This window comes from Lactuca serriola, chromosome 4 (genome assembly GCF_051521515.1).
Source record: "Lactuca serriola cultivar US96UC23 chromosome 4, Lser_US96UC23_V15, whole genome shotgun sequence".
NCBI lineage: Eukaryota > Viridiplantae > Streptophyta > Magnoliopsida > Asterales > Asteraceae > Lactuca > Lactuca serriola.
The window spans coordinates 58,519,944-58,534,220 of record NC_136411.1 but is presented as its reverse complement, the minus strand read 5'-3'; the positions used below and the strand labels follow the sequence as shown (position 1 = coordinate 58,534,220).

The 14,277-nt window shown below is 32.2% G+C and overlaps 1 protein-coding gene across 2 annotated transcripts; it reads left to right on the top strand.

Moving 5' to 3' along the window:
* Window positions 1-4,542: 4,542 nt before the first annotated feature.
* NTMC2T4 (Calcium-dependent lipid-binding (CaLB domain) family protein) lies at window positions 4,543-8,006 on the top strand. 2 transcript variants are annotated; one of them, XM_079038904.1, is made up of 12 exons: window positions 4,543-4,796; window positions 4,886-5,022; window positions 5,610-5,711; window positions 5,885-5,935; window positions 6,030-6,150; window positions 6,226-6,347; window positions 6,424-6,522; window positions 6,608-6,688; window positions 6,765-6,850; window positions 6,943-7,168; window positions 7,253-7,417; window positions 7,489-8,006. In XM_079038904.1, the coding sequence occupies exons 2-12, from the start codon at window positions 4,918-4,920 to the stop codon at window positions 7,846-7,848; spliced, it is 1,518 nt and encodes a 505-aa protein (XP_078895030.1). In that variant the 5' UTR covers window positions 4,543-4,796; window positions 4,886-4,917; the 3' UTR covers window positions 7,849-8,006. The 2 variants fall into 2 exon arrangements, with proteins under 2 accessions (XP_078895030.1, XP_078895031.1); XM_079038905.1 differs by lacking the exon at window positions 4,543-4,796 and having other exon boundaries at window positions 4,803-5,022.
* The last annotated feature ends 6,271 nt before the right edge of the window (window positions 8,007-14,277 follow it).

Sequence of the window (14,277 nt, the reverse complement as noted above, 5' to 3'; positions counted from 1 at the left end):
TTGATGATGTATATAATCAGGTTAAAAGTCACATTCTTTTAATGGAACCATTGCCTGCTGTTAAAACTGCTTTCTCAATTCTCTCTAGAGAAGAGTCTCTTCAAAAGAATGGTTCTTTGAGTTTTGTTAGTTCTTCAAAACCTCAAGTGTCTGTCTTTAATAGTAAGGTTACTGATTTTAAAAGAGGTCAAGGTCAAAATAGATTCAGAAATCAAGGATTACAGTGTAAGCACTGTAATCTTAAAGGTCATACAATAGAAAAGTGTTTTAAATTGATTGGATATCCAAAGGATTTTAAACAAATAAATGGAAATAATAATCAAAATAAATCTGTTTCTGTGAATTCTTCTTCTGTTGGTCCTAACAGCAGTTCTGTGGTTGCTTCTGAGTCTGTTTGTGGTAGTGAATGTCATTATCTTACTAGTGAACAATATTCAAAGTTTCTTCGTCTCATAAATGAGAATTCTGCTAGTGAGGATGTACCTGCTGCTGCAAATATGGCAGGTACAACAACAACAACAACATATTGTTTTAACTCTTGTGTTACTCCAAATAAATCTCAAAGTTGGATTGTTGATTCTGGAGCAAATCAACATATGATAGGCTCAGAATCACAACTCCAAGACACTGTGGATGTGTTGTAAAACATCCAAATGGTTCTTCTGCTAAAATAAATAAGATTGGGAATGTTCAATTGTCTTCTAATCTTACTTTATTTGATGTTTTTGCTGTGCCAGACTTTAGTGTTAACCTTTTGTCTGTACATAAACTGTGTAAGGATAATGGATGTGAAATTATTTTCTCTGAACATAATTGTAAAATTCAGGATTCACTATCAAAGAAGATGGTGGAGAATGGTAGAGAATCTGGGGGGTTATATTACCTAGATCATGTTCCCTCAGGTAATTCAGTAAATCTAACTAATTCTAAGTGTTGTGTTTCGAAGTTAACTTGGCATAGTAGATTAGGTCATCCTGCTAATCAGGCTTTAAATATTTTAAAAGATAAATTGAAACTAGGAAATGAGTCTCTTCCTCCTTGTGATGTCTGTCATAGGGCTAAACAGACTAGGGAGTCTTTCTCACTTAGTCAACATAGTTCAACTCAGTTGGGTGAATTAATTCACTTAGATGTTTGGGGTCCCTATAGACTATCTTCTGTAGAAGGGTTTAAGTTTTTTCTGACTATTGTGGATGATTTCTCAAGGGCTACTTGGGTTTTTCTTTTGAAATCTAAAAGTGAAGTTTTTGATTGCTTTAAGATCTTTGTGAATATTTTACTAAATCAGTTTAATGTTAATATTAAGGTTGTGAGATCTGATAATGGTACTGAGTTTGTGAATAATCAAATGAAATACTTTTGTGTTGAAAGAGGTATTATTCATCAGACTTCCTGTGCTTACACTCCACAACAAAATGGAGTTGTGGAAAGGAAGCACAGACACATCCTTAATGTTGCAAGATCACTTTTGTTTCAGGCAGCTGTTCCTATAAAATATTGGGGAGATGCTGTTTTAACTTCAGTTTTTTTGATAAATAGAATGCCTACATCAGTTTTAAATGGATTATCTCCTTATGAACTTGTTTATAAAAGAACACCTGTTTTTGATCATTTGAGAGTTTTTGGTTGTCTTTGTTTTGCTGTTAAACAAAATGTTTCTGATAAGTTTTCTGAACGTGCTGAAAAGTGCATTTTATTAGGGTATTCTTCTGATAAAAAGGCTTATAAACTTCTTAGTCTTGATACTAATACTTCTTTTATGTCCAGGGATGTGAAATTTTATGAATCTGTTTTTCCATATAAATTGAAGTCAACTAATGTTGACAAATTTTTTTTCTGATTTTGGCCCTAATGATCCATTTTCCTATGATGAGTTTGATACTAATGAATACTTAAATGATTCTATTAATCTTGATGAGCTGAGAGTAGAATCACAGCTGGATGGTATTGATGCAGCCATTCACCTGGATAATGTCAATCCTAATAATGATATTAATCGTAGTGGCGAGGCAGTTGTGCCTCCTTCTGTTGATTTTGTTCCTTCTTCTTCTAACATTTCTGAGGAAAGTAGTCCGTTACCCTTAATCCCTTCTGTTGAACAGTCTTTAGGTTCTTCTAGGTCTAGACGTGAGTCTCATATGCCTGTAAAGTTTTCAGATTACGTTGTTGAAGGCAAATATAAATATGGAATAGAAAGAACTGTTAATTATTCTTCTTTAGACAATAATACTAAATGTTTTATTTCAAATTTAAATAAAACTGTTGAGCCTAAAGATTATAAGGAAGCTTTAACTGATCCAAATTGGGTTAAAGCTATGAATGAAGAGATGGAAGCTCTCCATAGAAATAATACCTGGGAAATTACGTGTTTACCTAAGAACAGAAAACCAATAGGTTGTAAGTGGGTTTTTAAAATTAAATACAAGTCTAATGGTGAAGTAGAAAGATATAAGGCTCGTTTAGTAGCTAAAGGGTATAATCAAAGGGAAGGAATTGATTTTGAAGAAACTTTCTCTCCTGTTGCAAAAATTGTGACTGTAAGAATAATTGTTTCTCTATCTGTACAAAATTCTTGGCCATTATATCAGTTAGATATTAATAATGCATTTTTATATGGTGACTTAACTGAAGATGTTTATATGTCTCTTCCTCCTGGATATTTTTCTATTGGTGATTCTAGGGTTTGTAAACTTACAAAATCTTTGTATGATTTGAAACAAGCTCCTAGAAAGTGGAATGAAAAACTCTGTTCTTCCTTGTTTATGTTTGGTTTTAAGCAAAGTATAAGTGACTATTCATTATTTGTGAGGAAATTTGAAGGGTCATTAACTGTATTGCTTGTATATGTAGATGATATTATTTTGACTGGAAGTTGTGAACATGAATTGCAGAAAGTTAAGGATTTTATGAAAACTCAGTTCTTAATTAAAGATCTTGGAACTGAGTTTCAGAAACTCATTGGTAAATTGATATATTTGACAATTACTAGACCAGATATTTCATATGCTGTCCAGGTACTTAGTCAGTTCATGCATAGACCTAAAAAGTCTCATCTAAAACTTGCTTTTAGACTTTTAAGATATCTAAAAAACAGTCCTGGAAGAGGAGTAGTTATAACCAAATTTGATAAGTTTGAGCTTAAAGGGTTTGTAGATGCTGACTGGGCTAAGTGCGCGATTACAAGGAAATCAGTGTCTGGATATTTGATTTATTTTAATAACTGTTTAATTTCCTGGAAGAGTAAGAAACAATCTACTGTTTCTAGATCCTCTACTGAAGCTGAATATAGAGCTTTAAGGTCTATTACTTGTGAAATAATTTGGATTTTAAAAATTTTGTTTGAATTAGAAATTAAAGATTTAATTCCTGTTTCAGTTTTTTGTGATAATGAGTCAACTATCAAATTGGCCTTAAATCCCGTGTTTCATGAGAGAACAAAACATTTTGAAATTGACTTGCATTTTATTAGAGAAAAGATTTCTAATGGAGTGATAAAATTGGTTAAAATTTGTTCTTCTGAACAAACTGCAGACATTTTAACAAAATCTTTAACTATAAAACAGCATGATTTTCTAATTAAGAAAATGGGTATTGTTGATGTTTTTAAAAGTGAAAAATAAATATTTCGATTGAGGGGGGATGTTGAAAATATTATGAATTAATATACAATCTTATATTTATTTTTATACGTATATATATACATATTGTATATAAGTGAATGCAGGTGTGAAGGTAAAAAAGGCGCGGACCTAAAACTGGGTCGGGTTAGATCCATTTCAATGATATGAGGTATAAAAGAAGAGAGAGAGTGGGAAGAGATCAGATCGTCTAGATATTTTCATCTCATTCTTATCTCTTGATACAAGCTCCTTCTGTTAGCTTCTTCTGTTAGGGTTTTCTTACAGATCAAATAGATCGAGAACTAGATCTGTTGTATTTTTCTTGATCATTCTTCATATTCTGATATATTGCGTCTTGTTCATTCATATCTGATAATCATTTTAGATTAGAGCTTGAGTGTTTTGTTACGAGAGTAGAATAGGATTTTTGTAGTGAGGTTTTTATGTATGTTCTTGAAAACCTTCTGTTTCTTTGTCCTCAAATGATATAAGAAATGAAGATGTTGGGAAAAATGTGTTTGTATTATGAGCTTATATATAATATTTGTATAAAACATTTTATAAATTTAGTGAATTATGTTAAATAAACGTTGAAAACCTATATATCATTATATCTTTACACAATATTATATATTTATTTCAAGTTATATAAAAGAAAACCTATATATCAAAATATCTTTACACAAAAAACTACATTAATTGAAAATTATTCTACTTTTAAGTGAGTTCTAATAAATCAAAAAATTAATTATCAGATTTTTTAAAGGCTTTATTCCAAAATATAAAAGATACCTCTTTTGATAATGATACAAATAAAAAATAACAAAATTATATAAGAAGATAAAAATAGAAAATATCTTGTAATCGAGAATTTAGTTGGTAGCTAAACAAGTAACGGATAGACCAAGGCAAGAATTGAACGTTACATTTACTGATTCACCTCTCTCTTTCTCTTTCTCTTTCTCTCTCAAATTCATCACAGTTTCTTCAAGTCAAGCAAGCAATCGGGTTACACACCGACCCCATTTCCCCCATTATTATTATTCATCTGTAAAAGCAATCCTTCACTAGTTGTGGGGGTAACAACGCGACCCAAACAACGAAACCGATTGCGACTTTTAGAGAGAGAAACTACATCCAGATACTGGAGATTTCATCTACCTTCAATATCAAACGGTAATCACTCGTCTCTCTCTCTCTCTCTCTCTCTCTCTCTCAAGTTGAAACTTGAACCTGTAGCTGGTTGGATGTTTTGTTGATTGTAGTTCTGTTTTGGGAGAGTTGAAGTTGATACAAAATGGGGTTGATTTCTGGAATACTGATGGGGACTGTATTTGGGATTGCGATTATGGCTGGTTGGCGGCAGATGATGAGATATCGAAGCAGTAAACGAATTGCCAAGGTAAATCGATTGTTTGGGTTCTTTGATATCTTCGTCTGGTTCTGATTAATCAATTTGATTGTTAGGGTTTTACTTTCACTACTGATTTTCGTGATTTGGTTGATGTTAGGGTTTAATGTAATATGTAATTATTACTTAATTTACCATCGCAAGAGCTGTATGACTGCAATTAGATGTTTCAGTGATCATAGACTGTGAACAAGAAATCGGTTTTCAGGGGTTTCTTTTTCTTGTTGACTCTATTAGCTTGTGATAGGATCTCAAAGAAGGGGACATTGTATACTGATTTAAAGAAAGATAGAGCATTATTCGCTGCTCCACTGTTCATAGATGGTGATTTTATAGCTTCTGAGTTTCCATGCTTCTTGAACTAAACCTGATAATATTGTATGCTTCTGCACTACTAGAGCATGTTATTCTTGGTGATCCACATACAACTTGAGATTTATGTTGACATGATATAATAGCATAAAATTGAAATTGCATTGACTATAGAATCTAGATGATGATCATCATCTTGACTTAGTAGCTTTCTTTTGAGATGAATGTTATTCAGCATACTGAAAGATAACTTGTTTTTTCCTCAGGCAGTTGACATAAAACTTCTTGGATGTCTCAACAGAGATGATTTGAAGAAAATCTGTGGTGACAACTTTCCAGAATGGATATCTTTCCCTGTTTATGAACAGGTTAGTACTTTCACTTTCACTATGTACATAATCAGCTGCAACTTAAGAATTAGTTTCATCTCTCCTCAACTTTTTACAGAAGTCTTCAAAGATAATTTTTCCGTTATTCTTCAACCCAACTCTTAATTGTATTTTTAGTGAACGTGTCTCATCTTTGTAGCTTCATATTTCAGGTGAAATGGCTGAATAAACAATTGAGCAAACTCTGGCCATATGTTGAAGAAGTAAGTTATCTTGAGTACTCATTATTTATAATTTGTATATGTATTATCTTCTTAGGTTGACTATATCTAATTTTCTTAATTCCTACATTTATAGGCAGCTCGTATAATAATTAAAGATTCTGTTGAGCCTTTATTGGAAGATTATCGCCCACCTGGAATTACATCATTGAAGTTCAATAAACTCTCTCTTGGAACTGTAGCACCAAAGATTGAAGGTATCATTATATTTTATATATATGACTTAAATTTATAATTTTTTCAAAGTTTATATAAATACTTAAAACATGCAGGTATCCGTGTTCAAAGCCTTAAAAAAGGTCAAATAACAATGGACATAGATTTGCGTTGGGGTGGTGATCCAAATATTGTTTTAGGAGTTGAAGCTGCACTTGTTGCTAATTTACCTATTCAGGTATTTATTTATTTATTTATTTAATTATTCAGATTCTTTCATAATGTTTTTGAATCAAATTACGTGTGTTCTACAGCTGAAAGATCTACAAGTTTTTACAGTTGTTCGTGTTATTTTCCAACTCTGTGAGGAAATCCCTTGCATTTCTGCTGTTGTTGTTGCTTTACTTTCTGAGGTATGATTTATGAATTCTTAAATTCATGAATTAATGATTCCTTTTTTTTTTGTTCTAATAATTTTTTTTTTTATAAAAATTTCAGCCAAAGCCAAGAATTGATTATACATTGAAGGCTATTGGTGGAAGTTTAACTGCCATGCCTGGACTTTCTGATATGATTGATGTAAGTTTCTTTTTCATTTTTTGACTAATCATTTATCTATTTTTATAAATGTTAACATGTTGTTTGATTTTTGTAGGACACTGTAAATACAATAGTTTCAGATATGCTTCAATGGCCCCACAGAATTGTTGTTCCCATTGGTGGTGTAGGTGTGGATACAAGGTACAATATTGGAATCGGAATTCATGATTCCATTCCATTCCATTAATCAATTATGTCTAATTTGGATTTGGTGTTTGAATATTTTTATGCAGTGATCTGGAGCTGAAGCCACAAGGGCAACTGACATTAACAATTGTGAAGGCAACAAATTTAAAAAATATGGAAATGATTGGAAAATCTGATCCTTATGTCACTGCTTTTATTCGTCCACTTGAAAAATTCAAAACAAAAGCTGTAGATAACAACTTGAACCCTGTTTGGAATCATGTACTTCAGTTGATTGTAGAAGACAAGGAAACCCAATCCGCTATTCTCGAGGTTATATAATAAAATCTTTTTTTTTTAATCTTTTTTATTTTTTAGTTTTTATAATAAAAAATGGTGTAATCCAATTCCAAACAGGTTCTGGATGAAGATATTGGGCAAGACAAGCGTTTGGGAATTGCAAAATTATCTCTAATTGGCATTCAACCAGAAATTGAAAATGAAATTGAATTGAAACTTCAACCTTCACTCGATATGCTCAAGATCAAAGATAAGAAAGATAGAGGAACTCTCACAGTCAAGGTAAATAGTCAAATAGTCAAAATGGTCAAATAGTCAACACATATATAATTTAGTAATAATTTTAAATACAGGTGAAATACCATGAGTTTACAAAAGAAGAGCAAGATCTTGCTATAGAAGAAGAGAAGAGGATACTTGAAGAGAAAAAGAGACTTAAAGCCGAGGGTATAATCGGAAGTACAATGGATGCGATTGATGGAGCTGCGGGGTTGGTGGGGTCCGGGGTTGGGTTTGTGGGTAGTGGAGTTGGGGCTGGGGTTGGGGCGGGTGTTGGGCTTGTTGGAAGTGGGCTTGGGGCGGTTGGTAGTGGGCTCAGTAAGGCTGGGAAGTTTATGGGCCGGACTATTACTGGAACCAGTAGCTCTAAAAAAAGTGGGGCGTCAACTCCGGTCAATACTGTTGAAGAAAATGGTGGTGCAAAACCAAGGTAAAAAAAAGGGTTTTGTTTGTTTCTTTGTTAAATGTGAATTGTTTTTCTACTTTTTATGTGAAACAAGAATCTTTTTTACCTTTTGTTGTTTTCTTTTAGGATTTTATAAATAGATGGAGTGTAAATCATTATTGATGTTATTGTTAACCTTTTCCATTATGTTGGTTTTATTGAATTCACTAGTAAATAATGAAATGTTAAGGTAGGACACCTAATTTCATGAAAGAAATTCTCCAAAACATCATTCCGATAGCATGCAAATCTAAATATAATAGAAGAAAAGGAAATGCATCTAAAATTATCAACATTTAAAAACTGATTCTCACATATAGCAAAATATAATAGAAGAAAAGGAAATGCAACTAAAATTAACAAATCAGTAAATAACTTTGCTGAATTAGAAAAACGTATAATCGATCAATAATGTAGAAGACGAAGCAACATACCTCGATCTATATGTGTGCGTGGAAAATTCATATCGACGAGGAGTGAGAAGTGAGACGATTTTACGGGTTTAGGTAAAACTGCAATCAAGAAATGATTCCACAGTATTTTTTTTAATCTTTTTTTTTTTTTTTTTTTTTTTTTTTTTTTTTTTTTTTTTTTAATTTTAACTTGGTTATAACTGTATGGTTAATATAGTACGAAGTTTTAGCCAGTCAAAATTTAACGTGAGTACCGAGTCAAAGGAGGAATGGTGTTGATATTTTCTCGTGGTTTATTCTATTTGGCAAATTTATCATTCGTACAAATGTTAAAAGAGAAACCTCGAAACTTTAATGAGTGGTTTTGAATAACAAGGTCATGTCCAAGATCGTTCTTTGTTTGAAAGTTACATGTTTGAGTTGAGTAGATTTAGAAAAAACAATAGCGATATTTGTATATGTTCTTAGTTCAATGTATTTTTGTAACTTTAAGTAATTTATGTTTGTATATATATTTTGTAATAAATTGGAAAATAAATGTTTGGGTCGTATGTTCGATCCAACTCGTGCCAAACACCTTGAAATATAATGTAGTTTGATTTGTTGATTAAAAATGTTATTTGAGTTAATATCAATGTTCTCTTGTTAGTAAACCGATCCATTTTAGAAACTTTTGACTACTTTTGATTGGTCATATAATGTTTAGAGGAAGGACACTAGTACGCAAATCATTTGCTCTTCACACAATATGATATTTATCTGATACAAAAATTTGTATAATTGCGGTTGGAATTTTATGTATTTATGTAGTAGTTGTTCACCATCGTTTCACAAAGGAGGCAACTAATCAATGATTTTCATATAAGCAAGGTTTTGAAAACCAGACCGGAGATCGAACCGGTCGTCTTACTGGTTCGATGGTTCAAGTGGTCCAACCGGTCGGACCGGTCTCAAAAACCGGAAAAACCGGATGATGTTATAATTATATTTAATTATATAAAAAATACAAAAAATGAAAAAAATAAATATTTTTTAAAATTTCCGGTTTTACCGGTTCAACCGGACCGGTTTTTACTGACCGGTTTTTATCGGTTTTCACCGGTTCAAACAAATACCGGTTTTTTGACCCGGTCTGGTCCGGTTTTCAAAACATGGCATATAAGTTAGGTGTCGTTTGTATTCCAAAAGTAGTATTTTTTTCATCGACAAAAAAATATTGATCAAAAATCGGTAGTCAATAAAAAAATTGGTAGTCAATAAAAAAGTTGTTAGAGTTTTAAATGTTTGTAAACAAACAAATAAGATGTACACACCCATTAATTATATTGATTTCTGGATACACACCACACCAACATTATTAATCAAGCATTCATTTATCTCTACTCCATTTTCACTTATTCATACCCTATAATTATTACTTTAACTAATTAAATTAATGATTATATACTTTTTACTAATCATTGATACTTTTTACTTATCATTGATACTTTTAATAATTAAACTTATTTACTAAAATATTGTTAAACTTATTTACTAAAATATTATTTAGTTTATTTATAGATAATTTAATAATACTTTTAAATAAAAAATATAGAAATATTTTTATTTTATTAGAAAAATTAAAATCACTTAATATATATTTATGATTGATTTCCTCTTTTTCTTTAATATAATAATAGTTTCTACAATATCAATTTTATTTCTTTAATAAATTTAATACTTTCAAATTCACCCCTTACATTTATATAGAAGTTAAGGTTAATACCTTTTATTTATTAAGCTTTTAGTACATATCATTATTAATCTTTTATATTTATTTGACTTATATTAATTTGACGAAAAAAAAACGTTTAGTACTTTTGAATTATACTATTTGTTGTTTTTGAAAAAATTATATTTTTTGTTATATATATATATATATATATATATATATATATATATATATATATATGACCAAAAATATAATTTTTTCTAAAATATCAAATAATATAACTCAAAAGTCCTAAACGTTTTTTTCATCAAATTAATGAGAGAGTATATATATATATATATATATATATATATATATATATATATATATATATATATATATATATATAGGGAGAGAGGGGGCTAAAAGTATTTTTTTGAAACTGAGAAGGATATAAACTGTAAGTAAGATCAAATTAAAGGGCTATAACTATAAATATTAAATATTAAAGGGAAATGGTTAATGGGCACGGATTCGGAGATATATCACCTATATGAAGTTGTTTGTTACGGATTCGGAGATATATCACCTATCATATGAAGTTGTTTGTTTTCTAGATTTAGATTTAAGGGGCTGTTTGAGATTGTTTTTTGAATTTCAAAAGTATTTTTAGGCAAAAGTGTTCAGTGACGTATGGTATTTGTAAAATGCGTTTGTTTGTTTGTTTTTTTTTTTTTTTAATTTGGATTAGTTTTTATGGTGGAAAAAACTATTAAGTCAATAAGTTAAAAACATTTGGCTAAAAATCTCATTTTTGAAGCTATTGTAGTTAAAAAGCCAAAAACACTTTTGAAAGATACTTTTGGAAATCTTATTTTTGAAGTATATCGAAAAACATTTTTAAGATTTCCAAATACTTTTTTTAAATACTTATTGAATTCTTAAAACCAATTAGTCAATAAATTTTTTTGAAAATTAATCTAGTCATGGTTTAGTGTTCTTTATTTTCCAAATCATCATATGTGTTCTCAATTATTCATCATCTTCATATGTGTTCTTCGAATGATGCAAGATTTGGGCATGCTATGTGTTTATCGATTTAAGATTGAGATTCTTCAGTAACGAAAAGATCTAGAGTTGTTACCGCTATTGCTTCATTTTTGAGTGCATACATGTTGTTTCATCTTCATCTTTGTCAGTATCATGAATGTGGTTTCTTTGTATGGATTTCAAATTTCATCCTCGTTATAGATTGAACCACCCACTCTAGTAAAACTAAATCTTATAACATTTTTATGAATGAGATTCTCTTCCTGGATGCTAAACCCTTGTTCTTTACTTCACATGACAGAAAGAAGAAAAAAGCTTTAAAAGGAAAACTAAGGGAAGAATAAAAAACCATTAGTGGGAAACACACTTATAGGTTGATGTATTTGCACTTTTTTAAATCTGTTGAAGAACTTGATCTTGAGCTTTACTTAAAAACATATTTATAGGTTGATGTTTATGTATCAGGTTTTAATAAGAAATACATTTGAAAAATCTATCAAAAAACCTGAATGTATTGGGGTTTAATAAGAAAAACATTCTAAAAATCTATCAAAGAACTTGAGTTGGATCTTCACTTGAAAACACCTTCATATTCTGGTTTTATTTGGGGGGAAATTTCATATTAGCCCATCAAACTTGTCATGTTTGTTTTAAAAAGTCACACAACTTTTTTTTTTGTACATTAAGGGAATGAACTCTCATTTTCCTGTTTTAAAATATTCTTATGTGACTTGATACCTGGTAAGCCTGTAAAATATGTGTCGATGCTTACAGGAAAATGAGCGAAAGCAAACCCATGATTGAATGCATATGTATTCTCAAACTTTTAATCATTACAATTTTGAAACAAGCTCCCTGCATGACTAGCTCTCATGGCGTTATGTTTAGCTTGTTGTAAAGCTCGATTTTGTTCTGCTAATTTTTCTCTCACGAGTTGAGATTCTTCAAGCACCACCGTATGGGAAAGAGCCACCACCACCAGGTCAGCCACTACTTTGACTATCTCTATCTCCGGACCAGTCCAAGATCGAACTTGACCTTCGGGAAGAACCAAAGCAAGAATCGCGTAACATGCTTGAATCATTTCAGGGGTCCCACCTTTGATATCGGAAACCCTAAGAACTTCCCACAATTACTTCGAGAAGAACCGAAATTGGTGCCTTCGACCCACAATTACTGTGAGGAGACTCACCTAAATCCCATGATATCTGAATCACATACACACTGCTGATGCAAAGGCTCCTCACATTGAACACATCCAAACCAACCCTAATTACTATTTGGGGGTAATAACCCATAGTTAAAGCTCCAAATCCTATTCTGTCTTACTTAGGGTAAAATACCATTTTACCCTTCCCATACTACACCTAATTAAACATGGCCCAAGGCCCAAAAATAGCCAAATGGACTTTAAGGAGTACGCCATGCATACTCCATACTTTCGCCCAACATACTGGGTATTCACAGAAAAAGAAACGAGCACAACTCATTACGCTCTACGTACTCAGAGGTTAAGCCCTACACAACCATCGGTTGTCAAAATTCACTTTTTAGCTCTTAATACATTAAGACCAAACGTCGAACTTATAGATCTTAGTATTGGGGAAGTTCTTAAACGATAAAGTCGACAAATTTAAGCTTTTGCATGGCTTAAAAGAGCCCAACGCCTAACCCTAACTCCATAACACCCCTTAATAATTTCAAACTCTTGCATGAGTGGGAAATAACAACAAGGACTTCCTTTTAATGACTCAAGATCCATAAAAACAACATAAAGTGACAAAACTTGAGCTCTGGAGTAGCTTTTACTCACAAGAACCAAACCATGGGACCAAAAGTTGTGCAAAACTAAACCTAGCCTAGATCTAAACCAAAGATCCATAAATATGTGAGCTTTACATCTCTAGAAGTTGGCAAATAGAGATAAAAATCTTGATCTACAAGCTTCAAGCCCACCAATCATCAATAATGAACTCCTTCTTCTTCTACAATGAACCAAGAACACTCTAACGGGCCAAAACAAGCTTTCAAGAGTTAGGGTTCAAAATGACAGAATGAGGGAGTAGAGGCTAAAGGTAAAGAAGGTTTCAAGGGCTTAAGGTCCTTTAAATAGGCTCCAAAACCTAAAAATTACGGTTTGGGATCTACGTGGGTACACCATGCATACCACGTAAGTATGTCGTGCTTAGTCAAAAGAACCTCTCCACCTTTTAATGACTTACGCTCGACGTACCTATTGGGTACCAAGGTTGTAGAACTCGTTACTCGGTACCTGTTCGGCCGACTACCGAGTAGCGAGTACTCGGATTTGGAAATTTGTGTAGAAATAATTTTAGGGAAATTATATATGTCAAAATCATAAGATAAAATCATAAGTTGATTGAAATATATAACAAAATTGGATACATGTGAATACACAAAAAATGAAAAACACATAATGGTCTCACTTCGTGAATAATTACAGAAAATTTAAGATATATATGTAGTAATAATCACATGTGTGTATGTTAAATAATAAATCATTAAGTATATTATACATATTAATCACCGAGTTGACCGAATTTCACAACACTACTCAGTTCGTAAGGGGCCGATCAGGGAGTACTCGGGATTATGTAACTCGCCTCGGCAAGGGGGGAGTAGCGAGTACTCGGAGGAGTAATCGGCCAACTCGGCGAGTTTTACAACACCGTTGGGTACACACCGTGTAAGGACCAAAATTGCCAACATTTCATATTTTAAGCCATAAATGAAAAATACCAAGGAAAATGGGTGTTACAACTCTCCCCCACTCGAATCAAACCTCGTCTTTGAAGTCTGTTACTATAAACAACTATGGGTAGTGCTCCCTTATCTTATCCTCAGGCTCCCACATCCACTCAGAGCCCTTCCGGTGCTTCCATTGCATATTTATCGGGTTCACCACCATGTGTTTTAGAGTATTCATCTTCCTATCGAGGATTGGCATTGATCTTTCTATGTAGTTCAGGTGCTCGTCCACCTAAATATCCTTTAAGGACACCACTGCGGTATTATCGACTAAACATTTCCGCAACTGAGATACGTGGAAAGTGATGTGAATCTGACTGATCTCCTCAGGTAGCTCCAAATGATAAGCAACCCTGCCCACCTGGGCAATAACCCTAAAATGACCAATATATATGGGGCCCATCTTGCCCCGATTTCTGAACCGGATGCCACCTTTCCAAGGAAACACCTTCATGAGTACCATATCTTTGACTTGAAACTCTAAATCTGATCGACA